This window comes from Anoplopoma fimbria, chromosome 24 (assembly GCF_027596085.1).
Source record: "Anoplopoma fimbria isolate UVic2021 breed Golden Eagle Sablefish chromosome 24, Afim_UVic_2022, whole genome shotgun sequence".
Lineage (NCBI taxonomy): Eukaryota > Metazoa > Chordata > Actinopteri > Perciformes > Anoplopomatidae > Anoplopoma > Anoplopoma fimbria.
This window is the reverse complement of record NC_072472.1, coordinates 22,085,586-22,112,105: the sequence shown is the minus strand read 5'-3', so window position 1 is coordinate 22,112,105 and position 26,520 is coordinate 22,085,586. Positions and strand designations below refer to the sequence as shown.

Genomic DNA, 26,520 nt, shown 5'->3' with positions numbered 1-26,520 from the left:
GGCCAAATATAAGTAATATTCTCACCAGGAATTTAAGATAAACGTATTTGGATATAACTAGAGATTTATAACTTTGGAGTTTGGACTTGGTTACCTAGGGCTCTGAGAAATGATGATGGACATAAATAAATATTAACTATTTGAACACGTAGTAGACCAAATGAAGAAGAATAATCCACAGAAGGAATTACTAACAATGAAAATATGTTTTGGATGCAACTATATAGTGTTACTGTTGGTTTAATCAATTGTATTCTGCTGAAATGACCCACATGATTCTCTTGTGCAGGTGAAACTCAGGTGTCAGCGTTTTTTTTAACAGTTCTTTTGGCAGACACATAACAACCTCCTATCTGTATCACATATTACATATTTTCAACAAGGTAATGCGGTTTTAACAAAATAACATAACTAGACTGTAAAACATGACAGATCCATACCTAGAACCGGAATAATACATTGGCATGGGGAATATTATCTGCCAATATCGATACACTTCATATAATGTTTTGTGAAACTGAGACGATTCTCAAAATACTGTCAATTTTTAATTAATGGTTAAAAAAATAGATATACTGCATGTGTATGTAACACTGTAACAAGAAATATAAAAAATGTACCAAAACTAGTCGCTTGTGTACAGTTGTATAAATAAGGCTGATTGTAAGAATTAAATCATACACTATCTTCAGACAGAATTATGTACAACAGCAACAGCTGTAAGGTTGACACACTTACCGTAGTCAGTGTAGTAGCAGCACTCTGTGCAGGTGATGAAAAGCCTCTCCAGCACACACTAATTCATTCAGTATGGTGGTGATCAGTGTGACTGACTTCCACCGCTGCTCAGTGGGTGTTCCTGTTCTCCGCCATGAGCTGGAAAATCACCATTTCCCTCCGTCTGGAAATTAAGATTTTTTTTTTTTTTTAACTATAATAGGATTCATTCACAAGTTCAGAGGCTTATTGTGTGTCTACGTTGTTAGATGTTATTTTCTTTCTTTATAGTATTCAATAGACAGTGAAAGTTGGGTGAGCATTCCTAAGGAAGCCCAGTATTAATGTTAAATGCTGTGTTGGCCTAGCACGAGGCCCTGCAGTAGGTATCAGGCTGTCATATATCTAATGGGACCCCTGACAGCCGACACCATTCACACCTAAGAGCAGACACTCAGCGGTCCTATACATCAACATTATATGTGTTTAGGCTAAACTACCAGCCAACACTTTTCTAGCTCTTCTAGTCTTACAAGTAGTGACTAGTTATGTCGGGAAAACTTTTCACACCATTCTCTGACACATTTGGAGGACCAAGCATCCTTGAATCCTATGTGGAGTGAGGAAGTTAACATTAACCAACAAGACAAGGACAACAAGAGTTGGACATACATTTAAAGCCAGATTCTTCTGATATTCCCTAGTCCCTGGGAGGAGAGCAAACTGGAGCTCTGGAGAAGATGGACAAGCTAGTTACCTAGCTAGCTTGTCCTTCTTCAGAGCTGACTTGTTACCTAGCTAACTAGCTTGTCCATCTCCATAGCTGGCTTGTTACTTGGCTAGCTACCTTTTCCATCTCTAGAGCTGACTAGTTAGCTGGCTATTTCCCGGAGTTCCCGCCTGCTCTTCTCTGGGCACAGTTGTCTCCTAGCAAGCAGTGAGGCAGAGGGACTGTCGGACCCAGCTCTGCTGCTGACCACCAGCCCGCAGTTGGGCTATTTCTCTTTAACCAGTGTAACGTTAGCATGAAAGCATTGTGGTCCCTGATATGTAGCTTGCTAGAGCCTTGAATCAAAGTTCATCATCTCAAATGTATGTAATATCATCTCGGGCACCCAAAAACAACGCAAGAGGACATTTTCCATATCATGTTTCCAGAAATCATGACCTGGTACTGAACATATTCCACAGACCTCATTGTGAGCGGTTTAATGTTGGAGGCCATGGTTGAAAGACAAATGTTTCTCCTTACAACAAGGTCTGTATGTTGTAAACAATACAAATTGTGCAAAGAAATATATACTAACGTAAATTGAATACATTATATAAATACTACTCTATGGGATTCAATGTAGGATTTTAAAATGGCTTCACATGACATCAGGATTTTCATAAAAAATCGGTGTGTGGAAATTATTTGTCTGCCTTAAGTTTACCCTTATAAAATTTAAGATTAAAAAAAAAAAAAGATGTATTGCTCGTCCTGCCCTGGCCTGTTTAAATTCTGCCTGCTGGGTTTGGCGCAATTATACGTGTGTAGCCATAAGGCTTCCACATAGGCTGTGCTTGGGTATCCTCGCTTCTCCCTCCTCTGGAAGCCTCCTCTTTACATAAAATTGATTTCTGAAATTGGGACGTCCTTCATCATGCCAGATTTCGGAAGATTCCCGGGTCCAAGTGATCAAGGATAGAGGTGTCGAGGAGTCAAGGAGGGATATTGGGATGAACCCTAAGTTTAGTTGAAACAATCCTTGTTATGTGTCAGACTTAATGAGTTGTGTGGCACTGGGACCAATCTGTCTTGCTCAGCCAATCATGTGGCAGGGTTTTTTTTATCCACAGTTTCTGATCTATCTCTGAAATGTCAGTATCATACTGAGTGCAAATCATGTCCTGTTATGTCTTGTGAGGATGACTTCACGTTGATGTCAAATTAAATGAAATCAACTCTTCTAATGTCAAATCTAATAAGAGAGGTGAAGGAAGTACGTACGATGATAGATTCATCATTCCTAAGACCAGAGTAAACATTAAGACAACATGTTTTATGTGTGTAAGGACACAGGAGAGAAGCCTGATTAATAGGAAGTGACTGGAACAGAGCAGACTGGGACCGCTGCCTAATTACACCGTGTCATTGATTAGCCACACACACTGATTAACTCATTCAGCACATTTATTTCAAACGGAAAATCAATCAAATCCAACTCTTATTATGGCCAGCCGATTCTGGACATGAAATGTCTCTCTAAAAGCTTGGACTGGGTGCCTGATATGAAAACCCAGTCCACCCAGTTAAATACAGGTCTATACTTGCTGCAGCTTCAGAAGATCCATAATTATTGGTCGAGGAATGCCAATATTTAAGTAGCTGAACTCTCATATATCCCTACAACTACTGAAAACAGTTAATAAATATCAACCCATTTATGTCTCTTTAAAAAAGTTGCTCTGATGTCCTCAGAGGCCAAAAATGTCAGAGTCCAAAATCTGCCATGAATTTACATCTTAACTTTATGTTCCACTATCGCTGGCCTAAATCTCAGTCCCTATTATAACTACCAAATATTCATTTAATTTCAGAATTTTAACCTTTCAAATGCCAGTTTGTAAATATTTTGCCGCTTTTATGAAAGTAAAAACTCGAATTATTTTCTGTATACTAAATGCTAGGGGGATAGCATTAAACATAATACAGCAGTGATTCCCCTAGTGAAAACCAGGTAAATAGCATGTAATAGCCCCAAAGGACAAATATGAGCAGTTTCCACTCATTCTGGTGGAAAATAGTAAAAACAAAAGTTTTTAAAAAATAATTTAGAGCCTGAAAACTGAATGCATGATTTTATGATTTAATGGCCGTGGAATTAAAATTGTGGTTTCAATTGTTTTCACTAACAAGTGTTGTGTGTTTATTCATAGCTCAATATAACTCATTCCTCAGTGCAATAGAGCTTCAGTAGAGTAAGTTATACGTTTCCACTGAGTGATATGTTCCTTCACTGCCATGAACAATAAAAACAGCAACTTAGTAAGAATAATACTATCTAAAGTATTTCATTACACAAAAAGATTAACATCTTCAGTAAATACCAACACAGTAGGTGCCTAGACCTATGCTCTCGATATTTGTGCAAAAGCAAATACGAAATCTAAGAGGCTTTCAGGTGGTTTATCCAATAGCATGACAGAAAATGCTACTGTGGATTTGGCTGCGTGGCTATAGAGAAATGGCCACAATAATTTATATGAAAGAACATAACTGATAGTGTCATTCTCCTTCTCTGCACCTCCCAGGAGGCCAAGACCAGCTTTGTGGAATGGCTGCAGACACGTGCGGATCAAAATGGCCTCCTCACATTGTCCAAGGCCTCTCTCTCGCTGGTGTCCAGTTCTGAGCTCCAGGACGGTCCCTCGCTGCCCGAGGGCTCCGTGGCCCTGGTCACCGACTCCTCAGAGTCTCAGGGCTGGGCGCAGTTCAGCATGGAGACCTACAGAAAGAACCTGAAGACCAGCCTACTGGGGCACACCCTGCTGTACGCCGAGGTCGCCTCGTCCACCATGGACCTGCTACAAGGGTAACACATGCTCCTCTGAGCCTGCTTATTGTTGGGAATGTACACTGAGGCTGGCAGCAGCATGTTCTCACAGGCAACATGGTGGTTTTGTGACCGAATGGATATGCAACGCTTGGTTTTTGATTGCTGCAATGTGCACAGGCTAGCCAGCTGTAGCCTCACACAGCGCCCTTCATTACAGCTAGTCAAATAAACTAGTTGGCTTTCTTGCAATCGTTACATGCTTTCTCGCAATCGTTACACTCAATGTTCAGAGCCCCCCTAAAAGTCCAGATGAAATTTGTATCTATTATGTGCTCACAAGATACACTATGGATATTGTGAGTCACCTCGTCAACTGCGATAAGAAGAGTGGTCTGAGTGACTGTAGCAGCCCCCTGTTGTTTCATTTTTAATAACTCTTTTCATTTTGCATTTTGTTAACACTGGCGGAGCAATCAGCTGACCAGGCAACCGGGAATTTTTGCATTATCTATGCAATTGTAAATCTGTAAACGTTTAAACCACATGTGAGTTTTAGGTTAGTGCATTATTGTTTCTCTCTTAGGCTTTGCTGCACCAACAAGGATTAATTTAATGTAAGATTAGTTCTAATCATAGTTTAACAAAACCAGGTTTAAAATGAAGCAGATCTCTTTGTCACTATTAAAGTAGAATCTCTGTTTATTGAGTCCAAGTTTATACCTAAATTAAATAGAGTTTAATCAATATGGAGATGCTTGTAGAAATAAACAAAGAAATACATTTGTTTGCTGTTGGAACCTAGTAAGTAGGCTATAAAAGAGTGAGGAGGGGAAGCCTGAGTCTTCAGCCTTAGCCTCTCACAGTTTATGATTAAGTTGTACTTGTGTCAGGGTGCTCTGTGTACCACAGTTGAGTGACTGTTGTAAAAGAGCTCTTCATGTGAAAAAGCCATCTGCAAACATTTTGGATAGGGATAGTTTTATTTATTTATTTTTGATAGTGTCCTTATCAGCATAACGTGAAAAGGTGTAACTTTTCTAACTTAAAAAAAAAGTACTATGATTGCATAAGGGGTATGATGTTTTTTCCATTAACTTGCGCTCACTGTCTGCCTGTGCTTAGGGGGCTGTTTGATCAATGTAAGTTCACACTGCTGAAAGATTAATATTCACCAAATGTGTTCTTCATACTGCAGACAGTGTTTTATTGACAGTCTTTGTGAAAAAGAGTTGAGCTTAAATGAAACAGCTTTGGAATAAATTAACAAATAAACCCCCCTGCGCAGGAAACAGACCACCAACCTCCCAATCCAAAATATTCAGTCACACGTGCACACTTGCATGTTAAGTGTGTAGTGTTTGAAGCAGCACACGTACATGTGTTGCGTAAAAAAAAAAGGGGGGACGCAGATGAATGCACGTGTGTAAGGTGTGGCATTTCAGCATTTTAAAAAGTGCGTGCACCAACGCTTGTGTGTGTGGTAGTAAGAGTACTCTTTTCATCCCCGTACACACACACAGACACACACACCAGCACGTTAACCAAGTGTTGTAGTACTCAAGATCGCTCCTGGTCTCAAGACCCCTATTTGAAGATCTCAGTCTTGTCTCGTTTTTTAGAGAAAGATCTGGATTGTATTGCAAGACGTGTCAAGACCACAAGTAATGGAAATCACTAAACTCTATTACAACTACATTGTCTGATTCATTTCTTACCACCAGCAATGGGTTTGCCGATAGAAAACAAAGGAAGATTCACACACAAAATTCACCTCTGCAATGCTTTCTGTCTATTTTATCAAGACTTCTAATGCTACACCTATAATGCACACATTAATAGTTTATTGTAAATATTTCAGATCAGTGTGAGGTCTGCCTGTATGGTTTGCATGTTCCACATTCTATCTGAAGTGTGTCATGCAGTGTGGGACCGGTCCGGTCTTGGTCTTTATTGGTCTCGACATCTCAAAGTCTTGGCCTTGTCTCGGTCTCAGTACACTCTGGTCTTGGCTATTACCTGGACTCTGTTTATGTCTGCAACACTGCCTTTAACCACCACCCTCTAACTTCCCTCTTGGAGAAGGAAGACTACAGGTGGATGCTGGGATGGAGGTTTGGCTTTTGATCATCTGTACCAACACCGCCACAATTAAAAGGCTGCTTTGAAAGAGGAGCGGACAATGATGAAAAACAATGGATGATGTCAAGATGCTCACTCATAAATTAGTCCGAAAATCTCCTCTTTAGCAACGGATGAAAAGTAAGTTGACAACGGCCAATTGAAGGAAAGAAAAAAACAGCGATACGGCATATAAATCGTACAATGAATCAAGCATTTTTTGTGTGTGTGCGTACACTGAGGTGGGACGGTAGACGGGCTGGAACTAATTTAATGCCTTAGTGACCTCACTGCAGCAAAGGCGAGTTGCACCTAATAGACTTCTTTGTCTGCATCCACACATGAGCAAAAGTGGCTGTTGAGCGGGTCGATCAGGCAGCAGGTGGGAGCAATTAAAACTGTCATAAAGTTTGAAAAATGGACGGTGGAGCAGCAGTGAGCTGATTGGAACAGACAGTGTTGTCATTAAGGTTATACAAAACCTAATGCAGGGTGAGCGGGCGGACCGCGCAACCCCAGACCCGTAGCTGCAGTTTGATTTCACCGCTAACGTCTGAGTTTCCAGATGTCTCCCTGGACCAGCCTTGATTAATGTTATTATTAAGGAATGTCTGTTTTATTTCTTCCAGCGTTGGTGTTTATTAAGTGTTCAGTATGATACAGAATACTTTCAGAGAGAATACGCCTCGTAGAATTGACAGATGTAAAACGTTTTAGAGCAATGCTAGCGGGAGCTAACGTACAGTTTTTGCTCAGTCACCACTGATGATTTACTAGTATATAACTAATGTTTCTGTTGGATAATACTCACAATTTTGAATGTCCTCTCTGTCAGGTCTGAGTCACTTGGATCAATTAGAGCTTGGGCTTGGAGAATACAAATCACAGACATGTGCTTTGCATGATCCATTGTTATGGGAGTTTTAAATCGTATTAAGAACGTCTGGAGTCTCTGCTTCTGCTGCTCCAATTTTGACTGTTATTTTGTATCGGCCTCTTGTAATTCACCCAACTTTATGGATGAATTCAGGTTTTTGTGGACGTAACCCTTTTAAGTGTATTTTTTCCACCTTATTTTGATTTAATTTTAGTCATAGTCTAAAAAGAGAAACTTAATTTTATTTTACATTTAGGTATAGCACCTTTCAAGATCACAACATCACAAATAGCAAAATAAATAAATAAAGTAAATAAGGCAACAGACATTAAGAGTAAAACACCACTAAACGTAAATTACTAAAAATACAAAAGTATAAAACTACACAACGGAAAGTGTAAACAGTTGGGTCTGAGCTGCTTTTTGAAAGTGTCCACATTGTCCACAGATCTTCATTCTAAAGGCAGAGAGTTCCAAAGCTCAGTCTCTGTTAGCTTTAATCCTGGAGACCAGGTAGTCTCTCTGTGTTAGCAGAGACCTACTGGTGATCCATCTGTGATCACAAGCACCTGGAATCAAAATTAATTGAAATGAGATCAAGAGTGGTGTCACAGACAACTTTTGAATGAGCTGCTCAGAAACTTAGCAGCAGCGTTCTCAACTTCCTGTGAGCGTTGCATAGATTATTTCTTAAGGTTGGTGAAGAGTTGGGATGAGAAGACATATAAATGTGAATAATCTCAGTTTGAGACACATTAGGCCTTTGTTATGTTTCTCATTGTCGGAGAAACTTTCTGTTATTAAAAGTGTACATTTCTTTTATAGATGTAAATTATTTTATGTCACAATTTTCTAGGAAGATGTTTTATAACGTATCCTATGCGAAAAAGCTCTTCTTCCATCTGATGTTTGCAGGTCACAATCAAAGCATACACACATTATAGTGATGCAGGAATGAGCCCTTAAACCACGAAATGGGTCAGCATTTTTGCATTGTCCCGTTCTCTCATCTCAAAGTCAATGACGAGAAGTCACGTGACCGTGGTTTAGGCTTTTTTGTTCTGCCGATTTATTTTATGCCTCAAAAAATCATGAAAGTGGTGTTCATTTCTGATTTTGCATTATCTTGTTGGACAAAATGTAAGTATTATAGGTATTAGTAAGTATTATAAGTAAGTATCATAAATATTAGTTTGTTGTAGATTTTATTTTAAGCAATTATCCAAAATCTAATGAAAAATCCCATTGGCCTTTTATAGAGGGAACCAGTCAACCCTGCAGCACTATATCAAAAATGCTAGAATACAATACAATAGAAAAATACTATATAATATTGTATTCAATTAAATTGTTTTATGTTATATTATATTATATACATATATCATATTATATTACATTATATTATAGCATTAACGCAATGCAAAACCAATAAACTGCTGAGTCAGTGGTCACAAAGGTGGAAAGGCCTTCGCTTGCCTTTAAAAATTCTGTGAAGCCACGGCACTTCTATTCTCTGCTCCTGAAATAACAGGCAAACATTTCATATTCACTTACAGTAGCTTTAGTAAGTAGAGGTTGTTGCTGTTCTTGACGCTGCACATGCTGATGAACCCAGACCTTTTATTACCGTTAAATTCCTGAGGATGTTGATGGAATCGTATATCTTATTTGAGAAAATAGGGATTTATTGTTAATCAAATAAGCAAACAGTCAAACAGATGATGAATTTCAGACAAGTCAGTTATTAGAGTCCTTTGAGAGGACAATGACTGTGGCTTTTCTTATATCCGCAGCACAAATAAAGGATTGAGAGGGCCTAATGGGCAGAGAGGGAATTTATTTGGAGGCGAAGCGCCTGTAGGTCATCGCTGCCCGAAACGGAGGAGCTGATGAAAACACGGGTTTCGGCCGCACTTGAGTGCAGAGGCCGGAAGCCGAGGCTCAATGGCTGGCGGACCGCGTGTTTGTCCAGGGTCTTAATGCTTTGTTTGGCGGGGAGCAGGCTAATAATAGCCAGTGCCGAGACACAGGATAGTGTTCTCACAAGGTCACACCCAACTGGAATAGCAATGCTTTTTAGTGAGCAGCTTCACACTCCTAAGGACACAGCGATGTCTCAGTTCAACAGCTAGTACAGGGGGGCCGGTATACTGAATGCCTTTCAGTGCAGTCTTCATGGTTAATATTTAAATATATACGTTGTTAAAGGAATGGTTTGTCATTTCGGAAATGCGCCTACTTGCTTTCTAGTGGAGGAGATCGATACACCTCTTTGTTTTTACTATGGACCACAGCCAGCAGCTGGTTAGCTTAGCTTAGCTTAGCACAAAGACTGGAAACAGGGAAACAGCTAGCCTGGATCTTCCCAGCATTAACACAATGTCTAAAAAACAGCACATTGTGGTCTCATATGGTGTTATGTGCCGGACTGTTTCTTTGCTCTAAACAGCAATACAATTGTGGGGTCTCTGCTGTTTGCCCGCTTAGCTTTTTTTTTTTTTTAAATGTCAAACTATTCCTTAAAATGTGATTCTTAGCCACATTTTCATACAGTATCCTGTTATACTGAGTGTACTGGTCAATCATTACAGTACTCATGGTAAAAAGTAAGTTGTACTTGCATTTATAGATGCGGACTAAAAGAGCTGGCGATCGAACCACCGATCTAACGATTAGTGGACAACACGCTCTACTTCAAAAACTGACGTAAGGAAAGCCATGATCAAATGCTTGCTCGTATTGTAATTTACTTTCTGCTTTCATTCGAAATTTGAAACTCTCTTATTCATGCAAAGTGCAGCTCCTTGTATTTAGGCCGAATTGAATATTTGAGAAATTTGGGCTTCTTTTATCAAATAAAAAAAAAAATTCTCTAAGCAAGGCATCCAAAACAAAGTACATCATACTTAACCTCAGCATCAGTTGTATTATTTGAATCTTTTTTAAATACACCTAGCCCTTCATGTCAGTAAACACAACAGAAGTAGTTCTACAAGGTACAGTGTCAACAAATGTATAATTTTTCATTTCATCTTCAGTCTTAATTGAAATATTTAAATCTAATTTTCTTAGAGCCAAATACAGAATATATATAATGTTGTCTAACCACCGGTTCAAATCAAATATATTGAATTGACAATGATGATAAATCCTCACTTTAGAAGACCTGGGACCAGATAATGTTTAACACTTTAACTTATTAATAGCTCCTCAGAATAGTTGCCGGTTAATTTTCTCCTCCCAATAAATAATCAATTTATCAACTAATAGTTCCAGCCCTGTTTGTCTGTGAGTGTGTGTCAGCAACAAGCTGTTAGTGTTTGGTTAAGGATAGTGGAGGTGTTTATTTGTGAAAACGCTGGGAGAAGAGACTACAGGGGTTTTCTAACACCACTTGGCTGCTCCAGAGAGCGTAATGATTCTTTTCCTGCTCGGCTGAACTTGATCCCTGCGCCTGGAGCAACACACTTCCTACTTGTTGACTTGCTCTTGTAAGAGCTTCAGGCTCAGACATGAAAACCCAAGGGCCCACTTTCACTTTTGTATTCTTTTTTCCCCCACCCTTTTTATTTTCCCCCGATGCATAAAGGAAGACAGGCAGAGATTGTTGTAAATGTAATTCTGGTTATTTTCCTTAATACTTCTGCTATTACAAATTTTGTTTTCCTTGCCGTCCACACATTTGGAAGGTCATTTCTTTAATTTTTCCTTAAACTCTGTCGTAATTTCACAGTCGAGGCAGAGAGTTGCATGAACAGAACTGAGCAATGGCAATGTTACACCTTCATACTCTGCAAATCTGAATAGAAAAACAAACCAAACAACGGATTCTTCTACTTAAAGCTGTTCCAGTTGTTGGGCCAAAAAAAACAAAAAAACCTGGCAGTCAATGTTTGTTTTGACAAGCAATCCAATATCCAAACTGACACTGTACGGAATTAGAGTCCTGTTTCCTGTGAAAAAAAAAACCAAACCGCAGAACACGCATGGGGGGGGGGGGGGGGGGGTTGGAACAGAGAAAATGGATTCTTCATAACTGCGGCAATAGGTTCCACCATAAAAATCAAATTGGCCCAATTGACCTTGCATGCTCCACCTGCAATTATAAAAGATTGTAAGCAGATGCCTAAATGTCCCCGTTTCTTATCCTGGGGAACATATGGTGCAGTGTTTGACTTGAACTTTTTATGTCCAGTGGAAGGTATGTTATACTCTGGAGCCCCGTGGTGGTGAGGGGGTCACGGAGTCCCATGAAGGGTCCACAACGTGCCGGTTTTCATTTCAGCTTCACCGAGACTACACCAACCTGTTAGCAGACGGTTGCGTCTGTTTACATCCAAAAAGTACATGTAGTCTACCAAACGACCATAGAATCTGTTCTGATTGGTTAATCATATATATATTTGACTAGTTTTATACTTATACATAACCTCGTAAAAACTTCACATTACTTGTGCTGTGAGCAAATTGTCCCAACGCCTTAAAGGATCATTCTTCTTCAGTACAACGGGGATATTATCTTCAGAGGTGTGGCCATTGTTTCTATCAGTAATTATAACATTGCATTCACCAAGTACATTGCCAAGATATAGAAACATGATGACATCCCTGATAAAGTCTGATTGGAGGACCCTCAGGGGCCAGTGAAAGCTACATGAAGGCCTTGTGTCAATCAATTCAGGTGATTTAATTGATTAGAAAAGTGTTCACCAGTAAAGAACAGTACAAGGTAAACTCCAATAAAAGACCTTATGTCGCAAAAAGGCGGGACTGGGCATGACTCCTCAGGACTTACTTTTTTTTTTTGCAATGAATACTGTAAATGATGAACGCACTTTCAAACGACAAGGTACAGCAAAATGTAACCCGTACTTCGGTGTTTAATTTCTACCTCTTTACCACAAGATATCAATATTTTCTTTTCTTTTTTACTAAATTAACCTAAATACTACCAATAACGAGGAAGAGCAAGGGTAGGTAATAATGAGAATAAATATGAAACTTAATCGTGCCCTCCTAACTAAAAAGTAATCTGGCTCAGGCCTGAGTATTAACAAGTAAAAAAAAAAATGTTAATATTGTGCTCACATTCTACGTATTCCTATATTAATTTGTGTTGTCTTGGTACATTGAAATGGTCAGGGACATTTGGAGCACGTGGTTGTACTGACATGACACCTTTTACGAATATGGAAGTTATCGTTAACAACATACTGCGAACAGTGGTCTCTTCTGTGGTTTCTTCTCTGGCGACTGCTGACATCCATATATCGCTGTGCTGTTTTTTGATCAGAATATGATGAAACCTAAGTAGACTGGGTCCTTCCACAGTTTTTAAAATTGACTTTCATCTCAGGTGAAATTTTTTCATGTTTCAATGTTTTCTGCCCAACAGTACGGCAGCTGTTAGGGACCGGGATTTAAACTGCAGGAAGTCAATAAGAGGACACCTGCTTTAGCCACACAAAACGCAGAAAGTGGACGTTTTTTAGAAATGTAGTCAGTGTAATGGACGATTGAGTGTCGCTGCCCGGAACCTCAGCCAGACCAGGCGGCCATGGACCAGACAAGCAGCCAGCGAGAGCAAGGTCATCCATCGGGGCCTCAGCTGCCCCCCGTTAATGGAGCAGCCCTCTCTCATTGATCACTTCCAATAGTGCTATTTGGAAATGATAATTTCTGCTGTCCCTTGGTAAACAGGATTAGCTCAATTAATCACATTTACAGATTAGTTTGTCCTCCCTTATTGATCACCCCCTTTGATGCCGCCGGATGATCAATGCAAACGAGCTTATGCACGGCAAATCCTGTTTCAAAAATGAGCATCGACGGCAGAAATAATCTTTTAATCTGAGATATTTTAATCTGGGAAGTGAGATTTTTTTTTTTTGGTGGGTTGGTAGAACGGTTTGGGAGATAAATGGCTTTCAGAAAATTGTATCTTAACTGACCACATCAAATGCTTCCATTTAAATTCCATTATGTATCTGTTATATTCAATCTTTACTGGATTTGTATCTATACATCTTTCTGTGAATGTTACTCACCTTTACTTCCAAAGTGCAGTTTGAAAACGTCTCTATCAAGTCTGTGTGAGAAGGCTGCTTTAAGGAAAGCAGAGCCCCCCCCCCCCCCCCTCTCTTCTTTTTGTTTTGCGTCGCCTCACTGTGTTGTGTGAGAAAGACGCGATCACAGGTCCTCCTCCACCTTTCTTCCGTCACAGCTGACTCGGCTGGTGGCCGTTTATCCTCCTGACCCGCTGCGTCCCGGAGGGTGACCCCTGTGGCTTAGCCGTCCCCTTAAAACAAAGAGTCCTGAGCGGGGATTTAGAGGGCCCATGCTCTTCCTCCTGGGACAATGCCTTTAGCTCTCTATCTGTCAAACACGCTACTTTGTATCTCTTTGTTCCTGGTCTTGTTGGAATGAGTTGAGGACAACGGTCACAGAGTGATCTGAGGAGATGAAATGGATCTTAACACCACAGAGGGTCCACGTTCTCCCTGTCTGGGTGGCTTTTGATCACTTTCTCTCTCGAATAACCTGCCTTTTTCTCTTTTTTTTTCAATTGAACACACTTTGCTTCAACCAGAGCTGCAACGCGTAGAATTATCATTATGATAATCAGTGAACCGTCTATCATTTGCAGAAATTCCCTGGTTTTAGCTTAGCTCGATTTTGGTGAAACAACACAAGACATTTGAAGAGGTCACCTTGGAGTCTATGAGACATTTTTCACATTTTTTTGCCAGTTTATGGACCAAACATCAAAACAATCGATTTATTGGAGGGAAGAAAAGCAACAAATAACTGTTTGCTGCAACCCTAATTACAACTTTGTTCGTTTTTTGGTAGTTTTAAACAATCATATAAATATATATGCACACACACACAAAATAGATATCACAGTTTACAGACCAACTTCCTGCTTGAACTTTGACTACAGATTTGAATCTTTGGGAATTGTGATTCTTGATTCAATGAGTAGAAAAGTGGGCTTTAGTTTAAGGCTCTAACTCCAGTTCTTATTAGCAAATAGGATTGTTCAGGTAGCCGCGCTTTTGCCACTTCAATAACAAACACCATAAGCAGCATGTGGCTCTTTAACGTGATGCTATCAAACCCCAAACCCGTAATTGCACAGCCTCAAGAGAAGTAGCAAGCTGTAAGCTGTTTAGAAATGTACATAGTACATTTTATATTCCAAAATTCTCCGGTTTTCAGATGTATACACATAACCCGGGCTGTAATCTTAAAGGTGGCTCCCACTAGCCAGCTGGTTTGTTCCAGGCCTGGAGAGGCCAGAAGCCACATCTGGAAGGGCCTCATCTAGATCTGCTTTGAGCATAGTTCATTAACAGCTGTTACTGATCAATGCAGCTGCCTAATGAGAGAATCCCCTATGATCAACACGTCCTGGATCCTTACAAATGTTCAGAGTTTAACCTGATTATGTTCTTTTTTAAATAAAATAAGTCTGGTGTGTGTGACATTCAAATAGAATCAACTAGTGCGTGCGTGCATGGTAATGAAAGGAACTTTTAATAGTTTAATAGGGGCGATTCTTGTTGGTAGGATTCATTCGTTCTTGGTTTGGGTCTTAAAAGGGATACAGAAGTAGAATATATTTTCTCTCACTTTTTGTCATTTATTTATGATTAACTAGCTAATAGGAGATGTTAACCAGAGTGGGATAGAGTCCCAATCCAAATCTTTGCGGCTATGTGTCGTTGTTTGTTTACTATTTGGAACAGTGGGTAAGGATGTCTCCTCTGAGTCTTCAGACGAGGTTCTGTGGGTGAGACGGACAGAGAAACTGGTACAATAACTCCAGCGCTACATGGTCTCGACTTGTGTATTCATTTTCACTCCTTCCTACATCTGCAATCTTTTTCTTATTGCCACTTTTGCATCCCTTTATTGACATGAATGCAAATTTTTAAATACATTTTAGGCTTTTCTCTGGGCTTATGGTGGCCTCTGTAACACTCAGTTGGAGGTGCTTTCAAAATGAGATTAACTTTCTAGAGGAATGCAATTGCCCCCGACGTTCCAGCCTGGAGCTGGAGTACGCTGGAACACATGGAGACACAGCACTCCTTCTCCTCCTCCTCCTCCTCCTCCTCCTCCTCCTCCTCCTCCTCCTCCTCCTCTATTGACAACCGCCCATTGAGTGAGTAAGAGCATTAAGGTGTTAAGACACAAGATTCGTCACTGATCTCATAATTGAGTTCCAGAGATAAATTTGTGCTTCTTTGCATGTCGGGATGGACATGTTGGCCGGGGACTTTCATCTCTGAATGAGGCACTTTCCAACGTAAAGGGTTGGGGATTTGGTCCACTGACCCGATGCCGTGGAGTGTGGTCCTTAATGTCTGAGCAGAAACACAGCAGAGCAGTAATATAATACACATAGGCTAGTCATTTAAAACCAGGGATCTACCAATACTTCTACACAAGCACTAAGGTAGATATGAGTTAACTCTGATTAATACAGTCAGAAATTAAAAAAGCATTTCACTTGTCACCTTATTTTCCACAAGGTTCTGATTCAGAACTATTAAGATGATAAACTACAAATACTGATATGTACCATAGGTAAAAGCTGACACAGGACGTGGGTCTGTAAATTGTTTATAGCGTATCTTTTGGGTAATTATTTTACAGTTGTCCTTTGTTTTATCCTCTGTTTCACAAAAGCCCCTTTCCAACTGGACAAAACAAACCCGCTAACATCTGGCTATTATCTTCAGTAGGAAAGGTTACAATCTGCATTCATTCCCGGGACACATGACTCTGCAGGGTGCCTAATTGGACAATTATTATAATATATCAACGTGCAAAACATGCAATTAATTTGCGCCCCTCAAAAGCCACCAGACTCCGCTCCGACAATTTTACCTTGCTGATCAATGAAACATGCTTCTTTCAAACTAAACTGAACTAAAGTAAAACTCATCAAGATCATCTTTGTTAATCTTTCCTCTGTTCCATGATGTTCATTTAGTAAATTATGGTCCATTTAGAGTCAAATAGACCATAAAGTAGAGTATGCTTTGAGGCGAGTTTACTGTGATTGACAGGTCGCTGCTGCTACCAGAGCCGTATCCTCCGTCACTAAGTCACTCCTCCACATTCCAAATATGGTAACTTCCATTCATCGGTTGCAAAAAAGCCAAGATGGCAAATCCCCGAACTCCAGGCTTTATAACTACAGTCAACAAACCAATGGGTGAAGTCTAGATGACTATATCCATTTCTTTTAGGCAGTCTACTGTCTTGCGGTGTGTAAAGAATGTACATATTTCTGCTAATTTTGTTTAAAAAAAGGTGTGACTTGGAAGTTTGTTCACACACTTTGTGATTGTCTGACTGCTTGTGTTACTTGTGCCTGTTCACTTCAAACATCTGTCATGTCACTTGGTTGTAACACAAAGAAAGCTTCTAAGATGGATGGGAGTCCAGAGAGATGTATGTAATATATCTATAATCAGTCAGGACAGATGCTTATTGGATCATATTGTGCACGAGGGAAGTCCAATGCACAATCCATAACGTTATCGCGTCAACATTTTCAACATGAGAATGATTGTTGATGTTTTTTTGTGTAGGGATCAGATCGGATGGGAATAAAATATATCAGGACTGACGTCTTGGTGTTTTGCAGTGTAGAAATGTATCCATTTTATAGTTCAGGTCCTCACAAACTGAACAGGGTGTTTCCCAAATAGTAATCCCAGTCCCGTCCTGTGTCCCCCACTCTGGTGCAGACACCACTGCCATATCAGAAGAGTCGGTCAGCGGTGGACTCACTTGTCTTGTTAGGTCCGGCTCCTCTTATATAAAGCTCATTTTCTGAAGCTCGAGGACTCCGGAGAGCCAGCTGGGCCCCTGGTCCAGTTCTCCGCGTGGGGCTGATTGTCGGCAGAGACCTGTCAGTCACGGACGGGGCCGATTCTCCGGTGGTCCTGCCAAACAGCAGCATCCCCCCAGTTACAGCCTCAGCAGGGACTAAGCACCTCCTAACCAGCCTCACCCTCAGCGGGGTCATGCTCCAGCTAATGCAGCATACATTAAGATCTCACACGGCGACCCAGTTCCACCCCTCCAAGTGGTGTGTGTTTATCGGTTCATATTGAAATATTTCATATGCTTGTTTAAAGATTTGTACTCCAACATAATTCAATCACATAGGGAAAAAATAATACATTTCAGCCTTGTTTTTCCCAGTTTTCTGCATATGTAGTTGGCTATTATTATTCCGTTTTCATGAGGACTTCCTTCACTCTGAGGCTAAAGACGATAAGTTTCTGACAGCAGAGACCCAGGGTCTTGTTTTTTTTTTTGTCTTTCATTAGTGAGCACATGTTGGCAGTTACTTGGCTGCAGAAGCGCCACGCAAAACGTCCAGTGTGATCAGCTTCAGCTAAGTGAACAAATTCCTGAAGCCGTGAGCTTTTTCAGAAACATCTCCCCCCAAATGTTTTCATTCGCCCCCGAGCTATGCGAGTCTGGCCAACATATTTGCATAGATTAAAGGATTTGCAAAGAACGTTGTTAAGAAATAACCACTGCACAGGTGAACTAAAAGGATAGGTTCACATTTCAAACAAATGTCAGGTGTCCGTATGAAGATTGAGTCAGATTGTGCTTGCTGTAATCACTCCTTCTGTTTACATTGGCCAGTAGGAGATCTCCTCCTAATGGGCTTCAGCAGTCTGAGATGTTCACATCTAGTGGGTGTCTACCAATGTTAAGCTCGTTTAGTATAAAATCCCCTCTTTGCTCTTCTTTCTTGAGCTACTGGAAGGATAGTAACAGTTTGGTAATAAAAGGGCTGTAAGTTTTAACCTCTTGATTTGTCTAAAGTGAATGGTTGAGGCCTTTTAACTTCAGATCTTTCTTTTCATACTTTTTATACATTTTTGCACAGAATGAAGCCTGTGGATTTTGTCCTCCATCTCTTCCATTGTAAGACCATTAGGAAGCAACATTTGGGCATTGGGGCAGCTGACTATTGTCATGGAGTTCTGCAGGAATGAGTCCTAAAACCAAAGACTGTATATAAGATGTGGACCTAGATGTCGTGACGTTGCCCATTGGTTTGTGGACTGCCATTATGAAGCCTAGAGTTTTTGCCATCGCCATGTTGTTTTTTCACAACCAATGAATGGAGGTCACCATATTTGGACTGCGTAGGAGTGACATAGAGACACCTTATGCGGCTCTGGTAGAGATCTGTCAATCACAAGGTAGCCCAGTCCTAAAGCATACTCTGCTTTATGGTCTATTTGACTCTAAATGGACCATCATTTACGAAATGAACATCATGCTGTATTCAAGATCACTTGAAACTAGCAATTGAGACCCCCCGCTGGTCAGTAGAGAGAAGGCCAGTTTAAGGCACTTCCGCATTGGCTTCACTCTGCAGAACCAGAAGTTGCCGCCTGCATAAAACCCGTAAATGAGTCAGCAAGTTCTTGCATCTCCAAGTGAAGGTTTTTTCTAATAGGTTTCTGGTTAGGTGCCTTAAAATCAGGTCTTTGGTTAACACAAGTTTAATAAATTTTAACATTTTGTACTACAATATAAAGTACGTCAGTAAATACTAGAGCAAATTAATTCTGAAGCTTTTACATGTCTTGAAAAATTCTGATGCTAACAAGTGTCTAAATGAGACGACTAAACGTCTTCACTAAAACACTAGTACTTCTTTAGCTTAGTAGTGGTGTAGTGAGATCATGTGTCGGTGGTGTTATTCCTTTATAGCCTTGCGTTAGCTTTTTGTATTCACCCTTTAAAAGTCAGCATTGTTCATTTGTGAATATTATCTTGCTGAACAAAACGTGTAAGAATCCTAAAGGTTGGCTTGCCACAGGGCTTATTTTCTGTAATAATCTAGAATCGGATGGAAAAATTGGGTGGCTTTTTGTCAAGAGAACCAGTGTGGTGCTAACTTGCTGTTGGACTACAAAAATTCAACGTCGCTGAAGCTCTCTATAAGACAGACAAGAAAAATTATGAACCTTCTTTTCATAATCATCCGTACTTAACTTGACTAACGGCTGATAAACTCCTCTCTAATGTAGTCCGCCATACAAAGTCATCAGCCTGTCGCATCAGCATTCCCTGAGCTCAGAAGCTAGATTGAGCCATCCATCTATCCCTTTGATAAACAGCTCTAAGAGACGTCTGTTACAAAGCTCTATCTGGCCAGAGTTGGGGGCGCCCTCATCCTTAAGCTGATTTACCAAAGACCAACTTTGCATCACAATAGCAGAAAGGCCCTGCTCGCTTGCTTTGGCAGCCTCACAATCTTTGTTCGCTGGCCAATCGAGGGCAGTTTTTCTTCGGCCGCTGGATCAGCTTTAATTGCATTTGGAGATGAGAGAATGTGCAAACATTTTCCCCTTTTGGTTTTCTGGTAAGGCAGCCCCCAGCTCTCAAATGAGCATTGATGAAATGCCGACACACTGTGCTAATAATTACAACCTCGCAGGATGATTGAGGAAAAACAACTGCACTTCAAGCTATACCTTTCATTTACGTTATCAAGAAATTTCACAAGGTTTAAAAGTGAATGTATTTTGTTTTTCAAAATAATTACACAATTTGTCAAAACTGCAAAATGAAAGTGCTGCTGTCTGGTTAATACGCTCACTGAATGTCGTGTGTGCTTAGTCAAAGATGGTTTTCTCAAAAAACAAAACGCCTTGGTTGAAAAAAAAATTAAATTGGTCTGTGTCTTTTATGGGGGTTTAAAAAGAGTTGATGTTACGGTTCAGATGTCAGTCTTATTGCCCAGAGAATTGTTTCAATAAAAAAATCAAAAATAGCACTACAGGAATGCACATGTTCTTATCACAATATGATCCACTCCGGAATGAGACTCATAGGTGTGCCATTCTCCTGTCATGTAGCAGTCAGTATGTCAGTGAGTTTTAACGATGATCTTTAATGATAAACGTCAACGTCCTGAAATTAACATAATTGAAGGACGTCCCGATCCACAGGATCTAGATGAGGACAAATCTCCTGGAATGACAGCTCTAAACATCACCTCTATTAAAAAAAAATACTGACCATAGTGTATATTTTATAATAATTACTGTAAGAGTCAGTTTTCTGGAAAGTATCATTAGCTCTTACATAAGCAAAAGAAAACGTTCTGCACATTATCTGCTGGAGAGGACAATGATATTGAAATGGATTTCACAATATTAATAATAAATGTTAAACATTGAACACACTTTGAAGGTTTTAACATGTCTGTGCTCATCGTTCTTGTCTCCCTCTTCAGCTTGACTCTGCACTTACCAAAGGAACTGGGTTTGATAGCGGTTGCTGCTCGACAGAGCCAGGGCAGAGGTCAGCGCTCCAGCACACTGTACACCAGCATACCAACAATCACACATTCCTCAAACGTATTATTTTCCGTTGCATTCTTTTTTGTTGTTGTTTTTATTCATCTTATTTGTCAGAAGTGTGTGATGCTTATCGTCCCCTCGAATGTCTCCTGTGTTTCCTGCAGGTCGGGGTGGGAACGCCTGGCTCAGCCCTCTGGGTTGCGCCATGTTCACTCTGACGGTGCAGGTGGAGCTGAGCTCCAGGCTGGGACAGAGGATCCCCTTCCTGCAGCATCTGGCCGCTCTGGCTGTGGTGGAGGCTGTTCGTACACTTCCTGGATACCAGGTATGAACACACACGTCCTCCCTTCACCAGCTGATGAGATATTATCAGCCTGCACATCCTCTGTGATATCTGATTATGCAATTAACATCACCGAAATAGTTGAACATGTCTGATGATGATGATTGAAGTTTTTCATCCTTCACAGGACATAGACTTGAGGGTGAAGTGGCCCAATGACATCTATTACAGTAACCTGATGAAGCTCGGTGGAGTACTGGTGACTTCCACAGTGATAGGATCGACCTTTCACCTGCTCATAGGTAATGACCTCCTCTTCATCACTTTTTCTATTTTGTGGGACAAATAATTAGTCACCAATCATTATTATACAATCTTTTGCAATATCTAACAGACACAGTAGCATGTCCTGAACACGGTGTCCCCCTACAGGCTGTGGGTTCAACGTGACGAACAGCAACCCGACGGTGTGCATCAACGACCTGATCCAGCAGCACAACACGCAGCATAACAGCAGCCTGCAGCCGCTCCGCTGCGACCAGCTCATCGCTCGCACGGTCAGCAGCCTGGAGGCCCTCATCGGCAGCTTCCAGCGGGGGGGCCCAGACACCGTCCTGCCCACCTACTACAAGAGGTGGCTTCACAGGTGAGCACGGCTTTTTCACTTCTTATTTCGAGTCAGAAACTTTAAATCAGCTGGTACACACATACAGGGAATTTGTTTAGGTGGATATGTCAATACAGCTCGACTCAGGATACCAAGTACAGATGTGATACGGGGCTCTCTTTTTCCCACATTTCAAATCTGTGCCCCCCTTTATGTGGATAGGCATCTCTATACCCAACCTTCAATCAAATTAGTGCGTGCCTAGTTTTTACATTAATTAATAGCTGAAAGATAAAAATTAAATTGCAAATTAAATAATAATAGATGGGTAAGAATGCTATGCACATACACAAAAACATGCCTATATAAAAACATATATATACGTGTGTATATATATATATATATATATATATGTGTATGTGTTCAGACCCCATATATATCGTGTAAACTATATGGAGAAATCCAAAAAAATAAAAGTCACAGAGAGAAATAGAGAGTTTAATTCTACATGGAAGTATTCATTTGATTTGACTATATAACAATGCTGGCTTACCTGTATGCTTGATATGTATACACACACATATATATTAGCACAAAACAAAAAATGTAATGAAAGAGCCTTCCAGAACAAGCAGACAGCATTTGCTGAAAAGTATAAAGCTGGAGATGAGCGAAAAAGAGTGATACACATGCCAGTGTATTTTTTTTCTCCTCTTCATAAGACTTTGATATTGTTATAACAGGTAAAATAGCAATACAATGTCAAGAATTGTCTTTATTCTTGTTCTATAATTTCATAAATACAACAAACTATAGTTTCTGTATATACAGTATAATATAACTAAACATAAAGCTTTATAAGCTGTGATATCAAATAGCTTTTGCGGCTCCAGACAAATTTTATTTTGTGGAAAATATGGAAAAATGGCTCTTTGGATAGTAAAGGTTGCCGACCCCTGATATAATGGGTTGGATGTGCCTAAAGAAAAAACAAATCAAACTAGAAAGGTGTCACTTAGTAGAGTGCAGATCTCCCACCCACTGCTTTGTGTGGGACTGAATAAATATAACCCACAACTGGTTCATCGAGAAGTATTTGGGCAGCGTTTGCATAATGTGCAAAGGACAGGAAATGGAAAAGTTAAGACAGTGAAACATTTGACACGTGTCAGTCAGTAGTAGGGAGAACACAGCCTCAGAGCTGGGGTTATATTATATTAGGGTTATAAGGAAAACCGATATGGAGGGGATGTTTAAGAGGGATGGGGTATAATAAAACAAATTTCAATTTGTCAATAAATGTAATCGTTTTATAGTCGTAACTATCATCTTGTGTTAGAAATAATATTTTTCCTTGTTTTAAGCGTTACCTATAACGCGCCATTAAAACGTGTGTGGCTCTTTTCCATTTGTGTGTTGGAGCAACAGTATATCATTAACACACCTCATTCAAACAGAAACAAAACAAAACAAGGAATGGTCAAATAGCTCCCAGTAAATATCTAATAGTATTGTTGATTGAAATGCCCGTCCCCATTGGGTAGTAGTCTCAATCTTAAAGGCTCTCGCTCTTTGTCAAAGCCTAGAAGCACATACTGCTTTCAGTCACAGAGTTTTGTCATTTCCCTGAGGCGTGACGGTTGCTCTCTGTGTGCTCTGACCTCAGCGGGACTCTGGTGCGTCTCTGGAGCGAGGACGGACTGGAGGCCGAGGTGGTGGGCCTGGACCAAAACGGCTTCCTCCAGGTGCACAACAAGGAGCACGGCGTGGTCTCCGTGGAGCCCGACGGCAACTCCTTCGACATGCTGAAGAACCTGGTGGTCATCAAGATGCGTTAGAACCAAATCCATCGTCTCTCCCAACACACTGAAGTATTATTTAGTCTGAGAGAAAATTTTATGTAACTGTATAAATGTGTCTGGGTTTTCTAATGGATAAATATGTTCCTGGTTTACAGCATTGGTTAGCTTCTTGTGCTAACTAACTTGAACTAGCTGGGGTAATTTGTTGGAAGACGCACAGTGATGGTAACTGGGTTTAAAGGCAGCTAGTGACATCTGTCAGTGATGGGTCAATACACACGTCAGGTTGATTATGACCTGCTGATTCGGGACCACCAGTTCAAACTTGTGCTACTTTCTGGGAGCAATAAATCATGTAACCCTCATCTGAAGAGCCAACTTTATTTCACTGTCACATGAGAACAGTGATCACTGCAGCTTTTCCTGTTGCTTGTTTCCGCAAAAATAAAGATTTGCACAGAAATACGTCTTTTTAACTTACCAGCTTCTATTGACCTGCCTACAAAATCCTGATTATCCCCCAAAAAGTTCCAAAAGTAACTTGTCTAGAAAAAGATCAGATTGTAGCTTTAATAATTTTAATGGGAAGTTCTCTTTTATATACTTGTTTAAAAACCACTTGGCCAGTGTTTTACACACTTAATATAATGCAAACCACTGCATATATATATAAACATAAATGCATAATTTAATGAGAGTGTGAATCAGAACTGATTTGTGGCAGAAAGCAACCACCATGTTCTAAATGATGCGTCCATGAGGAGACGGTAAAACATGCTGTGGGTTAAAACCTGGGTCGTGTGCCTCCAATGAGTTGCTTTAAAAAAAGTATTTGAGCTGATAAAACAGCTGGTGCGTTATTCACATCTATAAATGCTATTTAGATTATTTACAAATAACATAGGCCAATAAAAAACAAAAAAAGTTAGATTTCTCAGTACTGCAGTAAAAGTGGTAAAAATATTTTACTCTGAAGTGTATAGTGTATTAAAAAGTATTAAGTAGCATAAAATGGAAATACTCAAGTAAAGTACAAGCCTCAAATGTGTACATAAGTACAACATTGGAGTAGATGTACAGAATTAATGGCAAACCGGCCTTGTTGAAGCCAGGACCACGTCTGACCGTGTCTCATTCAAGGAGAAGTCTCGTGAAATCTTGCGTTGCATCCACCTTGTTGTGATCAGCTAAATAGTCAGCCATGACATTCAAAATCTTTTAGATGACACCAAGCCATGCTTTCTTTACTCCAATGTTTGCATCCATGTCCCATTAATGCACGTTACTAGTCTCTGTCCTCTCTCGTCTCGTAGGTTTCCATAGATCAGGGTTATACCTGCTGCCATTGCCTTGACACTGCTGCTCAAATCATTTCATCTATCTATCGCTGTTATAATCATTCTAATACATCCATTTCTGTTATTATTATCAGTAAGAGTGGTCATATTTCTTTTTTTTTTATTATCATTCTATTATTCTATTATTGTTATACCTGTTTTGCTATTATTGTTTTTGCTGTAAATCTCTCTCTCAACCCAACCCGTTAAAGGTTTTGTTTTTTCGCTCGCTCATGGGGGGATTGTTGGGTCTCTGTGAAGCACAGAGTACGGTCTAATCCTGTTCAATCATGCTCCTAACGCTGTCTCCCGGCAACAAGACACATGTCACAATAGCAAACAGGCTGGATCAAGGGGAAAGTAAGAAAAATGCACTTATTTCTGTTTGGGGGTCCTTTCCGTAACGTTGTCAGACAATAATAACAATCTGAGCCTGTCGTTGGTTAAACAATCACATTTATTAGACGTACATTGACAGTGAGGAGTTGCCCCTAGCGATTACACCGCAGCACATTTAGCTGCTGCTGTAAGCGTTCACAAAAAGGTTGTCCCTGTTAGTCTCTAAGACACAAATACATGGAAGAAGAGGGCTCAGACGGAAAAATAGCAATCTTACCCTTTACTGTACAAGAATAACCCCTAAATGGTTAATGTAACACTTCAGATTCGGAGCTGCTGTGGCTCAGCAGGTAGGAGTCATCTACTAACATCAAGGTTGGTGGTTCGAGTCCTTGAGCACACCCAACCCCCAAATTGCATGGCAGCTCACTGCCGTTGGTGTGTGAGTGAGTGTAAGAGTGAATGTGCTTCATCTAAATGCAGTGCACTTCCTCTGCAGAGGATAGGATAGAGAATATGTTGCTGCAATTTTACCCAGTGCTCTGTTTGTGTATGTGGTGGTGATGTGTTTGATGTGTGTGTGTGTGTGTGTGTGTGGGGGGGATTGTTTCTCTGAGGTCCGTCCCACAGCTACTTGTTGTTGACAGTTCATTTGTCTTCAGCACCTGGGTCTCCCGGCCCGTCCCCCTCAGATGAAGTGAAAACGTCAAAGGAGACATGCGAACTGCCGGAGCTGGATGCAGCCCCGTACTACATCACGACCTCGGTCCTCCTCCTCCTCCTCCTCTGCTCTGTTTGTTGGACACAGCACGCCAATATGGAAGTCATCACGGTAACAGGATGTTCTGCAGTGAGTGTATTTAAACCATGAACGGGCCGTTTCTCTTGTGAATCGCTCACAAAGTCAGAGCGGCTTAAATTACATGACTGAGCTATCATAATGCAAGTGGGCATGTGAATCCAGTTTTAAAGATAATACAGATGTTTATTACAAAACCAAGATAAATGATTCACCCCCATGTTTTATTGTAGTTTTCATTATTCAACAAAACTAAATCACAGTGGATTGTTTTTGATTTTTGAAAAAAAAGTGAATATAAAGAGTGATAACAAAAATACTAATGGATCTTAAGAACATTCGAAAACGAAAATGAATAATCAATTCCATAATAATGTGTTCACTTTATGTTAATACGGAAGCAGACACAGCATATGGATTAGTCTTTGCTGTATATGTTTTACACTTTCCCAGAAGAGGGAAATCTTTTCAAATGTTTTTATTTATTTATTTTTTGTCAAGAAATTGAAACCAGCTGCTAGACCTTCCTGATACACATGTATTTGACCTAAAACCACATGTCAACCTTGGATTATATGCACACATTCGATCTCCATTCAACTAGGTGACCTTTCAACACAGATGCCTGTACCAGCGGTCATCCATGTCCATGTCATAAAATATATCCTAATTCTGAACAAATTCTAAGCAGGTTTTGACTGTAGTGTGTTCACAGAGATACAAAGGATGCTTTAA

The 26,520-nt window shown here is 40.3% G+C and overlaps 1 protein-coding gene across 3 annotated transcripts in view; it reads left to right on the top strand.

Annotated features, from left to right (window-relative positions):
• hlcs (holocarboxylase synthetase (biotin-(proprionyl-CoA-carboxylase (ATP-hydrolysing)) ligase)) overlaps positions 1 to 23,863 on the top strand; it is a 32,950-nt gene extending 9,087 nt beyond the window's left edge. For 2 of the 3 annotated variants that reach the window (XM_054625757.1, XM_054625756.1), the window contains 6 exons: positions 4,015 to 4,295; positions 20,552 to 20,619; positions 20,783 to 20,943; positions 21,089 to 21,203; positions 21,334 to 21,547; positions 23,175 to 23,863. In XM_054625757.1, coding sequence (XP_054481732.1) covers positions 4,015 to 4,295; positions 20,552 to 20,619; positions 20,783 to 20,943; positions 21,089 to 21,203; positions 21,334 to 21,547; positions 23,175 to 23,346 — 1,011 coding nt within the window. In that variant the 3' untranslated portion in view covers positions 23,347 to 23,863. Of the gene's footprint in view, positions 1 to 4,014; positions 4,296 to 20,551; positions 20,620 to 20,782; positions 20,944 to 21,088; positions 21,204 to 21,295; positions 21,548 to 23,174 lie in introns of those variants that run through there. The other variant, XM_054625758.1, reaches the window with a different exon arrangement.
• The last annotated feature ends 2,657 nt before the right edge of the window (positions 23,864 to 26,520 follow it).